The sequence below is a fragment of the Onychomys torridus genome, chromosome 6, assembly GCF_903995425.1.
Source record: "Onychomys torridus chromosome 6, mOncTor1.1, whole genome shotgun sequence".
In the NCBI taxonomy this organism is placed as follows: domain Eukaryota; kingdom Metazoa; phylum Chordata; class Mammalia; order Rodentia; family Cricetidae; genus Onychomys; species Onychomys torridus.
In genome coordinates this window covers 17629598-17650643 of record NC_050448.1, presented here as the reverse complement: position 1 = coordinate 17650643, position 21046 = coordinate 17629598, and the positions used below count along the sequence as shown (strand labels likewise).

The following is a 21046-nucleotide window of genomic DNA, read 5'->3' as shown; positions in this document are numbered from 1 at the left end:
CTCCAGGTGAGTTTCAATGACATTCAGCATAGATGAATCAAAGTGTCACAGCAATCAGCTATCCTGATGTCATAATATCACTTATGAGGACTATACAATGGAAATAAGAGCCACTGGCTAACTCAACAGAAAAAGAAAAGATTAGGGAAAGGAAGAAGAGTACAGAAACAAGGTGAGAATAAAGGAACTAATTAGAAGAAAAGAATGGAAAAAGAAAATGAGCAAAGATCCTGGGGGAAAGCTGTGTATGTGTTGGGGAAGAGACCACTTTATCATTTCAAGGACCATTCTAATTGCACACCCCTGCTGTAGATCTCTACTTTACTGTAACAGGGGAAAGCAAGAGACGGGGACATTCAATTGTGCTGAGGTGCTGGATGCTAAAAAGATTCTGATACAGCTGAGGACTCGTGAAATGGTAGAGATTAAAGGGAAATGTTGAGTGAGGCAAGTATTATGACTACAGATGAAATTCCAATGGTATCTTTAATCATCTCTATCAAGTTTTATTTTTAGAAACCTACTACCAGATAAACTACCTTAGAACAGCACAGATGTATTATTTTACTTAGTGTATGACTTTCAGCATAATTTTAAATGTATAACTATGCACTGTACTTTATCAAAGTCCATTACTCTCAGAGGATAGCAATGGATAAATTAAAATGAATTTTATCTTTACATAATTTAGAGTAGAGCTTGAAGAAGGTTCTCTGGGAGTTAGAAGTGACTGAGGGATCACATACAATCCCCCCCCCCCTTTAATGTATAGATGTGCTATCAAATCTTCATTCTGGCAAAAAAGAGAAAAGGAAACTTCTAATTAAAAAAAAAAATCTCTTCTTTTGGAGCAGTTTTTATTTTAGTTTATATTTCTGGTTTCTAGTTCCACAAAAATCTGAGCACATAGCAATCAATAATCCTTCCTGAGCTGTAAGAGAAGGGCAAAATGCTGCCCTAAGGATTTAGAAAAGCAGGTAAACACAGGAGTTTCAGCTGGGAAGAACAGAATTCACAAGTAGAGAATGCCATAAGGATAGTGCTGGGTAGGGAAACCTAAGGCTCAGTGCAAACCATCCTGACTGGTAAAAAGTGAGATTTTCCTCGGGAGTTTGACAAGATTCCTTCAATAAAGACCAGAGGAAGAAGCTCTTCAAGCTTTCGGTAAAAGGAAGAGGGAAAGGAATGTTTTGAAAATCACCAGAGTATATAGTTGTACTGAGGATGGCAAATGTTCACATGTGCAAGTCTTATTTAAAATGGGTTAGTACTTGTATATAACCAACTGCTTGTATAATCTGAACGTCTAGATTACTTATAACACCTAGTATGATAACAAACACAAGGTAAACAGTTGTTACAGTATATTGTTTAGGGAACAACAAGGAAAAAGTTAGTACATGTTCAGTACAGAAGTAATTATTTTTTTCTAAATACTTCTGATCTGTGGCTGACTGAGTTCAGGAATGTGGACCCCACAAATGCAAAGTAGCAACTGCAAAGTGTGGCCTGTCCTTAATAGAAACTAGCTACCAAGAACCCAACCTGATCTGAGTGATATTGTCACAGCATACCAGACAAAAAAAAAAGGGAGACACTGAGGTCTAATCAGCAATACCCAGCAATTCCACACTGGGAAGGGTGAAAAAAGGACAAATGTCTGTGAAGTCAAAGATCTAATCACGTCACTGTAGCACTGCAACCCTGAAGGAAGTTTTACAGCAGCTTCTCTCACCTGGTACATCATGTCTAGCTATCAAGAAAGAAAATTACAAAACATACTAAAGGCAAAACTGAAGTAAGATCTGAAGACAAAAAAACAAGTCAGAAGCAAACATGGCAAGAGTGCTGGAAACAGCAGATTTAGAGTGCTGAAGGCAGTTTTAATTAGCATGTCATGGTCCTCATGGATAAAAAGACAGACTGTAAGAACAGCTGGACAGTATAACCAGAAGTGGACATTCTAAGAAACAACAACAACAAAACAGTAGGGATAAATACACTAACAGAAATGATCATTTGATGAGCTTATTAACTTGATATACTGAGGAAAGAATCACGCTGAGATTAAAACAGATTCAAAGAAACTTTGGAAAGTGAAAAGACAAGACAACAGAGACCAAACCAAGTCAACCAACCAGCCAACCAACCAAAAAAAAAAAAAAAAAAAAAAAAAAACCCAAACAAGATCCCAACAGAATATCTATGACTTGAGGGAAAACTACAAAATGCATAGAGATGTACAGAGGGAGAGGGAAGAGAGCATTGGCCTCTACAATCAGAGTTCTCTGTGGACTGGAGCAGTCAGGGATGGCACCTGAGGGGAGGTGACCTCATTCTAGTATCTCCCCCATTATGGGTGGCAGATCTATACTCCCAGTGGATGCTCTTCCCTGTTGCTTAGCTATTAAGCAACTCAATGGCTCTAACTCTGTAACTGAACTGTGAGTGACTAAGATTTCTTTAGCAATGTAAGATATCAAACCACAGATACAAAAAACTGAGGAACCAAATAGGATAAATACCAAGAAAACTACACATAACCACACTGTTTTCACGTAACAAAAAGATCAATATAAAAAAATCCCCTTTAAAAAAAAAACCCTGAGTATCTCAATCATTGAGAAACAAAGAATAAAAATGACACCTAATTTCTCCTAAAAAATCATAGCAGTAAGAAAAGAGTGAAGAGCAAGAAAATGGCCCAGAGAATCAACTAATCAGGGCCCATAGACACTGAACTGGCAATCAGGGGCTTGCATGGGTCTGACCTAGGTCCTCTACATATGTTATGGTTATGCAGCATGGTATTCTTATGGGACACCTAACAGTGGGATCAGGTGCTGTTTCTGACTCTTTTGCCTGTTGTTGGGACTCTTTCCCTCCTACTGAGTTGTTTTATTCAGCCTTAATATGAGGAGGTGAGCCTAGTTTTATTGCAACATGATATGCCATGTTTGGTTGATATCCCTGAGAGGCCTGTCCTTTTCTGAAGGGAAACAGAGGAGGAGTGGATCTGAGGATGGGGGATGGGAAGATAGGAGGGAGGGGAAACTGTGGGCAGAATGGAATACATAGAAAGTAAAGAAAATACTTAAACTGTTGAGAAAACAAAACCTCCAAACAACCTAGAGTTCTACAAAAAACTACTACACTTCATAGGTGAAAGAAAAGTAAAACTTCCTCAGGCAAACAAAAAATATGGAATTGTTGTCTATAGAATTACTTGGTAAGAAACTATAAGAGTTCTACAGAGATGAAAAATGATAGAGACTAGAAACATGGATCTCTGTAAGGAAGACCATCAAAGAATCAAGTGAAGGTAAATGAAAACTCATTTTTCTATTCTTAATTGATCGAACAGATAGTCTGTTCAAAATAAATAACACTAATGCTGTGTTATGTGTACTTACATATATTACAATATAAATATGCTTATACAGTACTTATACACACACTTATATTACATATCTTAAGTATACACATATATCATATTCATATCCATGCTTACACATAAGAAATTAATGACCATCATGGCAAGAGAGATTACTTTACTACTATAGGTACTCATGTTACATATGAAGTAGTAGAGTGTTATTGGAAAGCAGACTTGGATTTAGTTGTACATATGTATTGTAGACTTAAAAACCACCACTAAAATTGTATTAAACTATTACCAATTTTAAAAAAGAGAAAATGGAATCATATAAAATGTTCAGTTAAAACTATAAAAGACAGAAAAAAACAAAACAAAAACCAAAACCAGAAGACAAAGGCATGAATAGAGAACAAAAGCAATAGAAAATAGTGAAAAGTAGGTAGATGTTTAATCCAATATTATCAATAATAGTTTGAACATCAATGGTTTAAACTATGCAAGACAAAAACTAACAGAATTGCCAAGTAAAATGGATGGTTTTTTCATGGTTGGAGACCTTTTATCAGAAATGGACAGATCCAGTGCACACAGAAAATCCCTATGTAGGAACTCACGAACTGTAGACCAACAGCTGTGGAACCTGCATGGGACTGGACTAGGCTCTCTGCATACAGGAGAGTTGCTTGGTCTGTTTGAGGGGCCCCTGGCAACGGAATTAGGATCTATCCCTGGTACATGAGCTGGCTATCTGGAACCCACTGCCTATGGTGGGATGCCTTACTCAGCATTGAAGCAGGGGGGAGGGGCTTGGTCCTGTCTCAACTGAATGTACCAGGCTTTGCTGACTCCTCATGGGAGCCCTTACCCTTTTGGAGGAGAAGATGGGGGTAGATGGGTAGAGGGGGAGGGAGGAAAAGCTGGAGGGGAGCAGGAGAAGGGATGAAAAGGGGATCTGTGGTTGGTATGTAAAATAAATGAAAAAAATTTCTTAAATAAAAACAAAAAACTAAGTAATCTCGGATTGTGAGAGGAGCTTTCTTTTGTGCATGTAGGCTAGAAGTCAATGTCAGGTGTCTTCTTACTTCGGGAGGCAGGGTCCCTTAGGAAACCTGTATTCACCAACTGGGTAGACTAGCTGGCTAGCAAGTCTCCACCTGCCCAATGGTTGGGGCAAGTTCAGGAGCACAGTGCCATACCTGTTTTTGTTAAGTGGATAGCAGAGACCTTGGGTAGCAAATTCACTTTATCCACTACACCATTTCCCCAGCCCTAAGGGGAGTGGTTTTAATTGGGTAATGGAAAAAAAATACAGAAAACTGTACAGCTAACATATTAAGCAGCCCAAAACTCCAAACTTATGCATTAAGACAGAAACAAGACAAGGAAGTCCCCTTTGAATCTAGACTATGCCCCAAAGATATGTGTTGAAAGGCTTTGTTCCAGCCCACAACAGAACTAGGAGGTAGTTGAAACTTTAAGAGGTGAAGCATAGTTGGCAAGTTAGGTAACTGTGAGCATGACATAGATACTGAGACCCTCCTGTGGCTGTTTCTGCTTTTCTTCCACCCTCCATGATCCTCCCACCCCAAACTATATCTCTCTTTTTCTTTCACTGCTTCCTGGCTACCATGAAATGAACCTGTCTCTGCTATACCTCCTATCACAGTACCACCATAAACACAAAACAACAGGGTCAAATGTCATAGACTGAAGCCATGAGCCAAAATCTGTCTATCCTTCTCTTCTGTTGATCATTTCAGGCATTTTATCAGAGTAAAAAAAAGTCAACTAACAAATTCCCTCTCACCACTCCTTTTCAACACTGCCCTAAAAGGAATACAGATTAGGAAAGAAGAATTAAAGCTCCCTCTGCTCAAAGATGTAATACAATGGTCTATGTAGGAAATACTGAATTGATAAAAATTGTCCTTGAATTTATAAACAAATATATCAAGATTATAGGTTATAACATTAATATATAAATGCCAATTTGCTTTTCTAATACCTGTAATGAACAAAGAAAACATGAAATATGAAACAATGTAATTTATACTTGTCCAACCAAAAGTAAAATATTTAAGTATATATCTTATAAAATGTGTACAAGAACTATTATATGAAGAAAACTATAAAACTCTGATGACAGAAATCAAAGAACTTAAAAACTGGAGAGATTCTTGACATTCAGTATTGTCAAGTATAATACTGTTGAAGGATAAGGAAAAGAAGGGAGCACAGTGTGTTTTTAGGGCAGTGAAATTATTGTGTACGTTACATCAAACAATAAATGTCATTATATGTTTGTCCTAAACCACTCAGCCTTGGGAATTGTGTACATGTAGGTGTATCAGCTGTGGCAAGTGCAATCAATCCTCTTAAGAAGAATATTAACAGTGGCTGGAACAATATATGTGTGCAGGGAAATCTCTGTACATTCTTCAGAATTTTGTTAGGAACTTAAAGTTGCTCTAAAAATTGTGTTTTATTTAAGAAATGAAGCACAAAAGAGAGAAATCATAGCTTGGAGGTAAATACTGAAAAATTGGAAGCAAAAGCATTGAAAAAGATTGCACATTTCTGAGAGCACACATTAGAGGTTAATAAGCCAGTGTGAGTTCATGAATGACAGAAACACTACAGTGGCTTGGGCCGAACTGTAGAGTTCCATTGCCTGGCTTTGAAACTTGATTTCCATCAGCACTGCTGGCTATATAAACTAGGTCAAATTACTTGACCTCTCTGGGCCTGTTTCCTCATTTTTAAAATGGAAGAAAAGGCTACTTCATAGAATTATTGTGGACATTTATGGTTGGTTAAATGTAAAGTGTTTTAAAGAGTTTCTGGTACTCAGGTCTGCTTTTCAGAAACCAGGTAGTATTATTCCCAGCATAAACAAGAACATATTATCACTGTTAGGTGTCAAAAAGTAAGCATTTAAAAATAATCTTCTGAAATTTTTAATATGTACTCACTCGCATACTGGATCTCCGTAACTTTTTACGAACATCTCTTCGGATGTCATTCACAGCCACAGACTCCAGTTGTTGGTAACGCTGAATTTCCTGGTTTATGGTTCCTTCACTTGCACCTAATTTTCTAAAGGAAAACAAAACAAAACCCAAAAGAAAAATAAAATCAAAACAAAACAAAAACCCACCAAAATGAAGAGAGGTTATTATAAAGAAGAAAGTAAAACTGATTTTTAAATGCTCATTTTCAGTTCTCTCACTTGTAGGGAAGCAAAGGACAGTATCTGGATGGGCACACCTGCAACTTTAACACTAATATCTGGAAAGTTAAAAAGACCCACTTGTTGTGGGATATTTGTACAACTAAGCTAGGCAGGAGATATAGGTGGGATTTCTAAGGAGAGAAAGGAAGTGGAGGAAGAATTGAGGCCAGTGAGAGATGCCAGTGTGACTTTAAAGAAGTTGGATATATGGTACAGATCAGAGGTAACTGAGCTACTAAACAGAACATAGATTTAAAAAATATGGGTTAATTAAATCATAAGAGCTAGTTGGGGAAAAGCTAAGCTAAGGCCAAGCTTTCACAATTAATAATAAGTCTCCATGTCATTATTTGTGAGCTGGTGGCCCAAAGAAAAACCCGTCTATACCCACTAACATCTGAGGAAAGGCTTTTACACTCTCTATCCATTGATGTAGCAAATGATGCTAGCAATCTCATGCAAACCAAACACTCACTCTGCAGAAAAATGTATACATGATTTTGGAAGACTAATATATTTTGTCTTAAGTAATTTTTCTCCCTGAGGATAAAACTCAAATTGATGGAAAATAGGAATCATTACACAGTAATTTAGAGACAAGTTCTAAGGTCTTTCACTTTTCAAAATTCCTGTATTTGTGGGAAGTCTTGATTCAAAAACAACAAAATTCCCATAGGTATAAGTATTTGAAGATTAGGAAAGAGGAAGCATGGCCACCAACTTTAAGAAAATCAAAGTTTCAAAATTTAGCAAGAACAATATTTATTCTTGCACAGAAGGTACTAAGTAAAATTATACAAAAAAAAAAAAAAAAAGGTTACTGATGCTTACTGCCTTACCTCTACTTTTGTCTAAAGAACTGTTAATATCAGTAGGCAAGACTTAAAAAGCCCCAAGACTTTGAATTCATATTTATACAAGTAAAAACCTCAGTTCTTTACTCTGAGATAGTTTTCTCCTCAGTACATTTGGAAAATGCTATTTAACCTCACAACTACACTGTGAGGTTTACTGTGAGACAGCATGTCACACCAGAACAGGTACCCATAAATGCTGATTCCTAACTCCTCAAAAAAAAACTTTCAGAAACAAGGCTAGCAAACCAACAAACACACTCAACTATGCATGTTAATACATGCAAGCACAGACATGCACATAGAGTTGTGTATATATGATATAAAGTAAGCCATTCACTTCAGAGAGATGAGGAACTGTGAAGACAGAAAACTAGGATTCCAAGCTTAACTTTATTATTAATGAACTCAGAAAAATTACTGTACTTCTTGGAGCACTGATTACTTCATTGATAAACTAAAAGGTTTACTTCATCTTTAGGATCCTATTTTTCTATTACTACAGAATGCTATATTAAGTTAAAAACCAATGACATACTTAAGATCATCTATTACTTTGGCCTGTTCATTCAGTTCTCTGATGTCCACTAAACGCTTCACAATCTTTCTTCCTCTGGGTTCTCCTGGCTGGCTAGAAGATGCTCCTTGTCTTCGATAATCTATAGCTTCCTAAAAAATTGAAAGCATATATGTCAATACCACTTTCAGTTCATGCAGATAATCTATACTACAAAATTAATGCCTCAGATCAAAGAAAGCATGCAAGGAATCAAAGCCATCTATAGCAAGTAAGATGATTGCAGGTCTCCACTGATTCAAATCCCCTCATTTCATAAGAAACCTATTGAGTTGCTACCTACGTTTCCCCATGAATGTGCTCTGCACGCTTTCAAATGGGACTGGCTAGACTGAGGGGAGCCCCGCATCTCTGAATCACACAGATACTCTGCAGGAACAGAATAGCGCTGATTTGGGGGAGCCAGGCCTAGAAGGTGATTTACAAGTCGCTGCCCAAAGGTGAGTTTGTGGCCATCTCCACTTACTGTACTTCCATCTGAACTCTAAATAATAAACAGTATTATTAATTTAAAATTACTTTCAAAGACAAAACTATTTCATGATACAACAGATAAATGTATTTAAAAAGCTCTTTACAAATCAAAACCAGGATGAAACCCGAAAGTCACTTTCTTTTTGACTACTAAATAATTTGATAATACAGAGTAAGCAGTATAGCTGGAAAAAACACATTTTAAATGTATATGTCACAGTGTAAGCACTCTGCTTTTAAAAGACTTATTTATAAAACTCTTTCCTGAGCTATGGTTTACAGACCATAAGACCATCCACTTAGCAGGTAAACTCCATGGTTTCAGGCTATGTAGAACTCTACAGTCACTACCACACTCTCAGCATCACCCAGGAAAGCACCTTTCTTTGTAGCAGGCCTTTCCATCTCTGTTCTCAAACCTCATCACCCACCCAGACTGATGACCCACTGATCTACTTTCTACGTTTAGATATATCTTACCCCACTTTCAACATCATTACATTTACATTAAGGTTAAGGCACATTTCATAATGGCATTATTATGAAATACACAACAGCACTGTAAAATGCAGACCTAGAAACCACCACCTTCTTCCCTTCCTCCACAAATAGCAACCACAACACACAAAATAACACTGAATTATCAAGTATTTACTTCAAGAAAACTAGTCTTGAAATTCCTGAACTTACATTATGGATTGTGGGAGACATAGTATCAACTTCATCTTCATCTGATAGGTCAGCTATGTTTACTGAATTGAGGTCAGCAATGTCATCTATGTCTTCCTCTCCTGTCAGTGTTGTAAGGGTGTTGCCCAGAGCATTAAGCCTTTTGCCAATGTTAGGGTCCATGTGGACATCAATCCCACACATTTTCCACAATACATTGAGAGTCCATGTTCCAGCACTACTACTTTCTGTTTAAATAAAGAAGTGGCATTAAAAAAAAAAAAAGATCCTAGGAATAGGAGTATAAGAAATTCTGAATTGTATGATGGCCTTTCACAGCAAGAGCTGTCTGAAACATCAGACATTGAACTGGTTTCCAAGTATACAGTGTGCATCTAGCTCTTCTTCATAAATAGCACAGCTCTTTATCTCAAGGACTACATGTTCCCCCTGAGCCCAACAGATCTCCCTGCTCATGATACTAGCACGAACCATTATAAACTCATCCATCAGCTACAAGTAACTAAATAACTGGTCAAAGTAAACATCAAAGCTGTAAAAACAAAAATCTTTCTCTATACTTAAGGTTGGTCTATTTCAAATGAGAGTGGAAATGAAGCCATGAGCTCTTTCCATCCATGTGATGTCATCAATTAAAGCAAAGCAAACAAACAAAAATGATCCAAAATAAAAGAGGCAGCTAGAGAAGAACAAAAGCCAGAGTTGAACAGGCCCTGGTGACAGTTAGATACTGGTTCCAGTTGTTCCCTCCCTTCCCTGACACAGCATTCTTAAATTTAACATCATCTTCAACACCTTGCTTCTTGTTAAGCAAGCTTGAGTAGGTTGTATAAACGGACAGTCCTGGTAAGACATGTGTCTTCTCCCAAAAGGTGTGTTTGCTCGGTCTCTAGCCTCCTAGCAGGGCTGCTGGAAACTGTCTTAACTTTTTAGTCCTTTGTTGCTGGGGATTGCAGGTGCCTCTTGAGATAGCTATTCAGGATGAACACTAAGGAAGAGTGTCAAGGAACAGCGAGAAAAGAAAAGATCACTAGAAACATTACTGGCTTCGATCAGTCTATACTCTCAATATCCCAAGGGCCTTTCAGTAAATGTCTGTTTTTATGCACCCTGAAAACTTTTATTACTCGAGAAATTAATAGTTGACCTTGTAATCTTTTTAGCTGTGACACTCCCATACTCACACAAGTTACTGTCCAACTGTTTTCCTATGCCTTACTGTCTTGAGGTATTCCTTTGATGGTATCACCATTTGATTTCTTGCTCAAAAATATTTAATAGCCTCCCTATTCATCAACAAATCAACTCCTGAATTTGGCATTTGAGACTTCCTATCTTATTTTCACCTAATTCTGTTTCAATCAAAGTGAACAGTGAGCCGGGCAGTGGTAGCACATGCCTTTAATCCCAGCATTTGGGAGGCAGAGGCAGGTGGATCTCTGTGAGTTTGAGGCCAGCCTGGTCTCCAAAGCGAGTTCCAGGAAAGGCGCAAAGCTATACAGAGAAACCCTGTCTCAAAAAACCAAAAGAAAAAAAAAATTAACAGTGAACCTACCAGCTGCAGCTTGCCCTGTAGTCCTTGAACAAACTTCGTAGGTGCCATCTGGAACAACACCTGCACAAGAATGACCCCAATTATCAATAAAAATATGCTTGTAATTAAATGCAATACTACATGTTTTCTCCCAAAGACAATCACCTAAATGTAAGCAGGATTTTTAGCTCTGTTATGATTCAATTCCTCCCCTAAAAAGAAAAATCTTTGGACTCAGCCCTGTTCTACAAAGTGTAGCATTTTATTTTATGATTTTAGCAACTTAATTACAGTTTTGGCTTTACTTGTAGCATGTAGTTATTAGAATCATAGTACTTGGTCTATGGCTTTCTACCAACCTCTAGGATTCTATGATAATTTGTGACTTCATCTATACACTATACACAATACACACACACACACACACACACACACACACACACACACACACACACACATTGTTGTTGCTAGTTTTGTTTTTTCATGACAGGCTCTTGCTATGCAGCTTGGCTTGACCTTGAACTCACAATCCAGGCTCAGGATTCTGAGTACTGGAATTACAGAGGAGGCATTAAACTTTGGTGAGAATATTTCTTAATTAAAAAAATTTTACATTTTTTTTATTATGTGTGTGAGCATGTACAAGTGCCATGACATGAGTAAAGAGCAGAAGTTAGTTCTCTCTCCTCCTACCCTGTGGGTGCAGGAGATTGAACCTTAGTGGCAAGTGCCTTTACTGGCTGAGCCATCTAGACAGCCCCATGTATAAATATTTTAAGAATGGAAGTCATTGAAAAAGAATTGACAATTTAGATTTACCATATTAGGTTAGAAATAATCTGTCACTTTTGTCATCTCTTTGCCAATTTGTCAATCTCATGATCTTGGATCTAAGCCTAGAAGCATATTTGCTTTTAATTACAAACTGGTACTACCATCTGGCTTTAACTTGATACCTTAAACTTAATCAGTGAAGAATATGCTATCTTTGAAATCATCTCTAAACAGAGTAAGTTGTAAAGAAAGAATTAAGGTCACCTCCAGTAAACCTTAATGGAAATAAAATATCAATCTAAATTTGATTACAGTACTAAGTGAAATAAATGTCCTTTTATAACTTTGTGTGAATCCTAACTTGGTATTCACATGTTACTTAAAGTTGGAGTGACTTCCCTTTTCTAGGTACTTTGACATTAAGTTTATCTTTCCTTGAACATTTTCTAAAAAGAAAAATATTCACTGGACGGTGGTGGCGCACACCTTTAATCCCAGCACTCAGGAGGCAGAGCCAGGCGGATCTCTGTGAGTTTGAGACCAGCCTCGTCTACAGAGTGAGATTCAGGACAGGAAGCAAAGCTACACAGAGAAACCCTGTCTCAAAAAACTAAAAAGAAAAGAAAAAAAATATTCCCAACTTAGGCACACTATCCTTAGTGAGGAAGGATCAATTCTTTTTTCTTCTTCTTTTTGAGACAGATCCTCAGGGCCTCATGCTGTAGTGCACACTGGATTCAAACTTTTGCTATATAGTTGAGGATTAGTAGGTTGACTTTGAACTCAAGATCCTTTGGCCTCTTGGTGTGGAAGTTTGTGATCAAAGGCATGTCTATCATGGGCAGTTTTATGTGGTGCTAGAGATCTACCTAACTCAGGGCGTCCTGATAGTAGGCAAGTACTCTACCAACTGAGCTAATCCCCAGCCCTATTATCCTCTTTAAGAGATTCTGCAGTAACTGTTAAATAATTTATACTTTTCAACCATAAAGTAGGAATGTCAGTTCTGAATTTCAATAAACAAGGCAAGATGTGGCTTCGGGTAAAGATGTGCTCTGATTACCTTTAGTCAATGTTACAAGTTAGACCAAAGCCTACATTACTAGCCTTCAAATTCAAGAATACTATACAATGAAAACTTTAAACCTTGAACATCATCTCTTTTCTCCAACAAATATGAAAATTACATAATAGTATCCCTCCCACTATAAACTATTAAATTAATTTGCCCATTTTATCATTTTGAATTCACATAACATATCAATAAAACAATTAGTCTGTTCACCCTTCCTCCTATTTTCATCCCCAGAAACAACAGTGAGCTACAAAAGCAAATGTTCTCCAAAGTCTAAATCCAGTTACTTTGAATACCACAGAGATCAGAATGGCAAGATTCTTTATCGCTCTAAGAATATATACTGAGGTACAGAATAATTATATATTCATTTTAATAATATGTTTTTGATTTGAACCTAAGGCCCATTTCTTAGATAAGATAAATTTCTTAATTATTAGGAAAATGGTTTATTTCCTTTACATCCACAGTGTATTTATTTTAAGTAGTGCACAGATAACATTTGACACAAATCAGGTTTAAATTAGTTTTTGCCCTTACTTTGGGAAAATATTAAGTTACAGTGAATTTTTAGAAAGGAGAAGTTTCATAAATGATGTCAAACAACCTTCTAAGGAGTATATGGATCATAGGATTGGCTGAAGATTTCAGTTTCACCATCTTTTAACTTCTATACGTGGACTTCTTCATTATAAAGAATGGTGATACTGTAGTATCTCTGCTGTGATACTTAAAGATATTAAAAGTGATACAAACAAACCTTTCTACTTTGAAATCAGCATGTACATGAATAGTGGAATTGGAAGAATTCACAATGATACTCTCAAATCCTAGAAACTTAGGCCATGTTATTGGGTTATTCTTTGTGTTAGCAGTATTAAAGCTAGAATTCTAGTCCAGGGGATTTACAGGTTCTCTATGTTTAATGAGTTGGATCTTGTAGTTATTACTTTCTTTCAGGATCTATTCAACAAAGATGGTTTATCTGGTCATTCATGGTTTGACTACAGGAAAAAACAGGGAGAGATCAAAGCCTTAAATGTATAGAAGTCTCTCTGCCTCACTATAAGGTAGAAGCTATAGGTTTTTACAAATGTATTTTGTTACCTTTAATAATAAGGGCTACAAATAGCCCCTATTTCTAAAAGCATTCCTATATCTGAACATCCTTTAGTTATCAACAAATATTTTAATTTTTTATAATTATAAGCCTCATGTAGAAAATAAACAAAACTCACAAGCATTCATTACTAGATCTCCACGGATTTCTGGTTTCCAGTCATCCCACGATGTCTCAAAGCCATCAGCAAAACGGATACAAAAGTTCTTGAAATGGCCTTTGCTAACCAGAGACTCTGAGGAACATGCAGTGATGAGAGTACTTTCAATGGTTAGCACTAGAGCAGAGCCAGTGTCAAGGTCTCCAGTGTGATTAGACTGAAGAAATAACACAGGAAAATAGAGGCAAAAGGTGAGTTAAACAAAGACTTAATTTGTGTGTATGAACGTTTTGCCTGTCCTTAAGTATGTGCATCACACAAGTGTGTGGTATCCACAGAAGTCACAAGAGGACTTCAGATAAACTGAACTAGAGTTACAGACGGTTGCAAGCTATCACATGGGTGCTGAGAATGAAACCCAGGTTCTCTGCAAGAATAAGAGCCATTTCTCTAGACCAGATGACTTCTGAAATGTAGAAATCTTCACATTCATAAGAATAAGAATCTAGAAATTCTAAAAACAAAGCAACTTAGAAAAATAAGTTTTAAACAAACGAAAATTTTGCTTGTGTGTTTTCTTTTTTAATATGCAAAGGGCTAGTTATCTGTTTTTCTAGCCTCTGTTTAAATAATGGGGAACACTCTCACTATGTTCTTGTGTATGTAGCTTTCTTGAAGCCTCTCATCATGTCATCAAAAAGCCTCCATGTTTCAACTCTTTAGATATAAACAACACTGCCCCTTTCAAATCCAAGTTTCTCTTAGCCGTGTTCTGCCAAACAGAACCCTAAATATGAATTCATTCCATTCACAGGCTTATCTCTGCCATGACATTTAAAGTATTAAAAGTAACACTTAAGGGAAACTGTAACAATAAGACAGATCTTAGCACGTGATTGTTAGGGCTATTTCTCTTGGGTCTGACAGAGGGTCACAGCATTTTCTTGCTTAACCACATGTTCAAGTACATATACCTTCCTGAAAACTGGTCCTAAACTATGAAGACAGCATCCTTGCCTATCCAATTACATATGTAACTTGCAAATTTCCTTATCATTATTTAACATTCATACTTAATAGTTTGTAAGTAAACTGAAATTCCCTGCCATATTACAGATGGCATTATTAAACTGCATTCTGAAATATACCTTTGTTTCCACTTTATACAAAGGTTAATATAAAGATTTCTTTGCTTAAAAAACAAAACAAAACAAAACAACAACAACAAAAAACCCAAGATTCTGAAGCTTAATTACAAAAGCAAGAATTAAGAGTTCTTGTTCAAGTCATAAACTGTTCTACTTAAAACTGTTACATTCTAATCTTGGAATAAAGCCTTCTATGTCTTAATTTTTCTATACCTGTGCAGTATTTGTTATAGGGAGGCAAATTCCTAGATCATTCACAGTCAGCTGGAGGAAGAGAGTCCCAAAGGCCTGGGCTGATGTTTGCTGGATACCAGGGAGCATGTCTACCACTTCCTTTGTAGCCATATGAATATCCTTATGTAAAGCCATTCGTTGTTCATTCCAGTTGTCATAGGCAGCCTTATAATTCAACCAAAACAGCACAGCTTTTTGCAAATTAAGAACAGGCAGAAAGAAAATTAAAGTCAATAATGTAAGTGGCTTATTACAGTTAGTGAATATCTTTCTTTCTTTCTTTACTTTCTTTTTTCTTTTTTCTAGGTTTTGTGAGACAGAGTTTCTCTGTGTAGCTTTAAAGGCGCCTTTTTCCTGGAACTCACTCTGTAGCCCAGGCTGGCCTCAAACTCACAGAGACCCGCCTGGCTCTACCTCCCAAATGTGCCACCACTGCCCGGCTACAGTTAGTAAATTTCAACTACTACAGAATCCTGATGATTAATAATAATTATGAATAAAAATTACTCCTAGAAAGTTATGATACTAGAATTGTAATGAAACTAAAATGATATAGTCAATACTTTCCATGGACAAATAAAAAAATGAAGCAGAAAGCAAGCAATTGCCTAATGACAACAGAAAGAAAACACAGGTCCATTTATCCATTCAATATTGCAGAATTCTTATTGCACATTTGGTCATGGGTGGAATAATAAATGCAAACAAACATGACCCTTGATCTTAACTGTACAGTTTATCTTTTGTGTTGGTTTGACCAAGAAATGTCCCCCTTAAGCCCATTTATTTAAATACTTGGTTCCCAATTAATGGTACTATTTGGGACGTTATGGGAATTTTAGGACCAGAGCCTTGCTGCAGAAAATCGGCAACGGATGTGGGTAAGAATTTATAGCGCTGCCCATTATAGTTTACTCTGGACTTCCTTTGTGTGGCTGAGATATTTCTTCACTTTTTGCTCGGGCTACCTGCTGTCATGCCTTTACCGACATTTTCCCTCTGGATCCCTAAGCCCAAATAAACTCTGCATCTAAAAGCTGCCTTTGTTCATAGTATTTTATCATACCAACAGAAAATCAACTAATACCTTTTTAAGGATGCAGACACAGTGCTAGGCATATATTTTAGAAGGATGATTTGAAAAGGTCAAAGTCATTTGAGTTTGTTAGTAAGAAACACCCACCCCCAGGAGTATCTTTATCTCACAATAGAGTGTGGAAGTTTAGGAAGATAAAAATGGAGAGGTAACAGAAGAGGAAAACCAAGAATGGTGCTATGCACCAGCTGGGAGTGTTTTAAGGCCCTAGTGAAGAACAATGAAAGGCTGGTGAAATGGAAGATGCATAGCAGAAGCAAAGGGTTCAGCAAACAAAGTACTATGGTAGCACTGCTAAGAGGGAAGTTTTTTAATGGCAGCTTTAATACCACTGCAGACTAAAATTTTATAGGGATTCAGAAATATTGCACAGGAAAAATAATTTAAACATTAGTTTGCCCATCCAGTCAGCCTTCTTTTCCAGTCTTTTCTTTTCTGAAAGCTGATGTGCTTATAAACACTCACTTGCTTCTCTCACTTAACAAATGTTTAGTTAGTATGTAGGCCCTAGGATAAAAAAGTAAATAACAGATGATCCCATCTGCTTATATCCTTGCGAAACTTTACATTCAAAGATGAAACTGAAGAATTTGTTTCTCCTCTAAAAAGAATAGGAAGTTACAGACTCTTTCAAATCTATAACAAACATTTCTGGCTCCATTTAGAAGTCTACCTGAACTCTTTTTCAGCAGACTACATTCCTTGAGGGCAGAGATACTGATCCTGTTATTCATTTTTGTATCCCACATTTAGCCAGCACACAGTAAACCTTTTCAGAATAAAAATCAACCAATGGCAAAATCACAAATGGGTAGATAATCCAAACAAAAATTTAGCATCTAAGATTGAAACTTGGAATAAAATAATCATGTTTATGTCAAAAGCAAAATAATTATAAAATATGAAATGATTTTAAAAACTAGAGTTAATAAGACTTGTTTTAGGTACTCACATTTCAGATTTAAGAGACATTTAGCTGTTAAACATCTGCACTAGAAAGCTAAGCAGATGTATCCAGAGCATGCCCACCACCCAGAAGACAGTAATGGCCAATTGAATCTTACCTCTATCAAAGGCCACAGGCTGTGCATAAACAATTGGCCTATTCAAGGTAATAAGCACAGCTTCCCTATCTGAAGAACCACTGATTTCTTCTCGAAGGGCATTCCTTAATCCAATTCTAGTTTTAAAATAGGCAACTTGATGAAAATCAGAACCAGCTTCCTCATAAACCTAAAATAAAATTCAAAGCTTAACAGAATCAAATAATAGAAAATTTTTTACCAGAACAATTTAAACATTATTAATAGCATTGTTCTACAAAAGACCTACATACAGTATACTTCTCTTAATTCTACCATTAAATGGTAGATTTTTTACATTCTGTACCGTAAATGCTTAAAATTAATATAAAATGTGAAGAACTATATAAAAGGTAAACTTGGAGCTGGGCTGTGGCTCTGTGGTAGAGAGCTAGCAAGCTGAGTGAACCCAACAAAGATAAGCATGGCGATGTATTAAATCTTTCAAAATATATAGATTTATTTATTTATTCTCAAAATATGTATCCATTTGAAAAATCAGTTTTTCCACAGATAACAATTTAAAATAGTTAATGTAGCCATCAAGTTTTAAACTGTAACTGGTCTTTCTTTCTTTCTTTTTGTTTGTTTTACGAGACAAGGTTTCTCTGTTTAGCTTTGGAGCCTGTCCTGGAACTCACTCTGTAGCCCAGGCAGGCCTCGAACTCACAGAGATCCACCTGCCTCTGCCTCCGGAGTGCTGGTATTAAAGGTGTGTGCCACCACCGCCCGGCATAACTGGTATTTAAAAAATTACTCTTCAAATCAAAATTAGGTGGGGCATTAAAAATACATATAAGCAAAATTAAAACAAACAGAAAAGATCTCTGATAAACAGTAAAAATTTGTTTATTGGGGAACTATACCAGCTACTGTCTTTTTCTTAAAACTTTAATACTTAACATTCATCATATGTGAAATTTTCAAATATTCCACAGAGGTGTAAACTTAACACTTTAGATATCAACTAATGAAAGCATGAGATAGTGAAATAAAAATAATAACAAACTGAAAAATTATAAGCAAATGTTTGCAGATTATGGATAAAGTCTCATGAGATTGCCATTGCACTAACCTGTAGTAGACAGAATACAATCAAAAATTGTAGTGAAATGGCAAAGTAACATTGTAGAGGCCCAAGTAAGTTTTCACCAGAATTTATAATACAAATTTTAGGCACTTAAATATTTCTAAAATTGTAACACATAAATTAATTTAAAGACAACAGTGACAATATCAACATGTTCTGTACAAACCTGATGTTTGACAATCTGCCCTAATGCCAGATTTAAGTCTACTTGGCATTTACCAAATAGTTTCAGATAGCTGCTATTTCCTGGTGAAGCTTTGGTTTGAAGTCGGTTTGAAAGTTCCAATTCAATCAGTCCAGTTTCAAATCTCACAGCTCTCATTGAAGGGGTGGTGGCTGTTACTTGAATACCCTAGCAGGTTACATATTATAAGGAAAATAAGAAAATAAACCAATTATAGACTCACTTAAATGCAATCTTTTGAAATATGATAAAAAAAAAATCATGTTTAAAACATATGTAGGATATATATGAGGGAAACATTTAATTCAGTTATATCAATAGGACTTTATAGTTAATAAATTTCATTTTAATATTTTCACTTAAAATTCAAAGTATAGGTTAAATATATTAATTATGATTAAATAGTCACTAGGTAAATATTTTGAACTTTAAAATACTATAGTTATTTTTATAGAAGATAATTAAGGTTTGAAATATTATTACAGTTTTCTGCTTTGCTTTTAGCCATGCCCTGTTTTCCCACCTTTGGTGCTGAGGACAGATAGTTTCATTCAGATAATTGCACATGTGGGCAATGCTCTACCACAGCCCCTAAAATATTATTATTAATTGAGGAAATATCCAATATATTCTTGCAGAGTAAATTATAAAAGAAATAATTAGAAATATCAAATGTTCACCAGAATGTAGCAAAATAAACAGTTTCAAAAATATAATACAGCTTTCAAGAAGAAAAAGCTGCAATAATCTGATATAGAAAGATACAAAAGTGTCTCTAAATAGATAAATACATGCATATATAATAATAACAGAAGGTCCAGGCATGGCAGCACACACCTTTAATCTCACCACTCATGAGGGGAGGTAGGTGGATCTCTAAATTCAAGGCCAGCCTAATCTATATAGTGAGTTCCAGCAGGCTAGTCAGGCTGCATAATTGAGAGTGTCAAAAGAAAAAAAAGGGAAGGAAAGAAGGAAGGAAGGAAGGAAGGAAGGAAGGAAGGAAGGAAGGAAGGAAGGAAGGAAAGAGGAAAGAAGGTAGCAAGCTGGTAGCTCCAGGAAGCTTGGTGCCTGCCCTTAAAAAAGGGACTGAGGGTGCAACTCAGTGAGAGAAGACGTGCTGTCTATTTGTAAGGCCCCAGGCTCCAAGCCAAGTAGTGTTAAAATGAAAAAGGTTTTCCCTGAGTAAACAATATTATATTTTATTTTTACTTTCTATTTTGTAATTTATGTATTATACAAATATCCCACAACATACACAGACTAATTAATTAGAAGGATGGTCCTAAAAGTTATCACTGTTATGTAAATTTTACCTTAAACTGTAAATTCAGGGAATAGAGGAGAATTTTCGGCTTATCACCATCTGTTGTTCCATCATGCTCATTCCAGAGAGGAATAGGCTGCTCCCCACCTAAAAGAGGTTAAACACTGAAGAATTAGAGAAGCGTCCTTATCAGAAAAAAGAGACTGTATTTTGTACATTAAAAAGAAAACAGTCAGTAAAAAGAATAAGACATGTAAAAGATGAGACTTAAGAGATTTTATATAGACATATACATTTCTAAGTGTTACCTTAGTTATCTGTTCTTGGTAACACAAGCACTGACTGAAAAGAACAAAATGTGTATCTAATCATGGTGTATTTAAAAGTGCTTATTTTTGCCCAAACTTTATCTATTACACAGTAATTAAAGTACTCAACTGTTGTTAACAAATCTTCTGGGTGTTTAGTAACTACTTGGATGGCTATACTAATGTGGACAGAGGGAGTAAGAAGCACAGTATTTTTGTTCTTTGCCTTCCAAGATCAACTCCTATTGTAGCCCTCATGAGTAAAGTCTGCCTGTTTTTCTGGGATGCCATGAAGACCTCACCAGGTAGACAGCAACTAATATCCATTCTACAAAGAAGAAGGTTAACACAGAGGAAAAATGTCCTCCATGTTTCCAGATGAAGTCATGGTCAAGCAAGGCCTTTGACTTATCCTCAAATAGATGGAACAGCTAAGCAAGGCTAATGAAGCCAGAGGCTCCTCCCAAGTACAAGTAATCCCTGAGGACCTTTCTCTCTGTCTAACACAGACACACTAGTTATCAACGTAATTTTTGCCACTTTTGTGTCACTTCAGTCTTCTAATCCTGAGTCTCACATGACAAATGAGAATAGAAACTTGCATTCCTAGGTCTCAGACAGCCTTACCAGACACCTTCTGTATTACTTCATTCACTTCCTTCATGAACACTTTCTGTACAAACACCAAGTGGTTTAAAAGATCTGTTGTGAGATTGTGCTCAAAGGAACCAACCTGCCAAACAAAATCAGAGTGTGAGACTGTATTACTGAGTATGTGAGCTCTGTACTGCTTTTCCATGAAGCCAAAAAACTTAGGAAAAGGATATA

The 21046-nt window shown here is 36.3% G+C and overlaps 1 protein-coding gene across 7 annotated transcripts in view; it reads right to left on the bottom strand.

The window, feature by feature from the left end:
* Nucleotides 1-21046, bottom strand: part of Kiaa1109 (KIAA1109 ortholog) — a 201653-nt gene that overhangs the window by 51714 nt on the left and 128893 nt on the right. For 6 of the 7 annotated variants that reach the window (XM_036190569.1, XM_036190574.1, XM_036190573.1 and 3 more), the window contains 10 exons: nt 20846-20951; nt 19960-20057; nt 18626-18811; nt 17352-17520; nt 15171-15382; nt 13828-14026; nt 10762-10821; nt 9207-9433; nt 8004-8134; nt 6352-6475 (listed from right to left, as the gene is read on the bottom strand). In XM_036190569.1, coding sequence (XP_036046462.1) covers nt 6352-6475; nt 8004-8134; nt 9207-9433; nt 10762-10821; nt 13828-14026; nt 15171-15382; nt 17352-17520; nt 18626-18811; nt 19960-20057; nt 20846-20951 — 1512 coding nt within the window. Of the gene's footprint in view, nt 1-6351; nt 6476-8003; nt 8135-8325; nt 8527-9206; nt 9434-10761; nt 10822-13827; nt 14027-15170; nt 15383-17351; nt 17521-18625; nt 18812-19959; nt 20058-20845; nt 20952-21046 lie in introns of all 7 variants that reach the window. The other variant, XM_036190575.1, reaches the window with a different exon arrangement.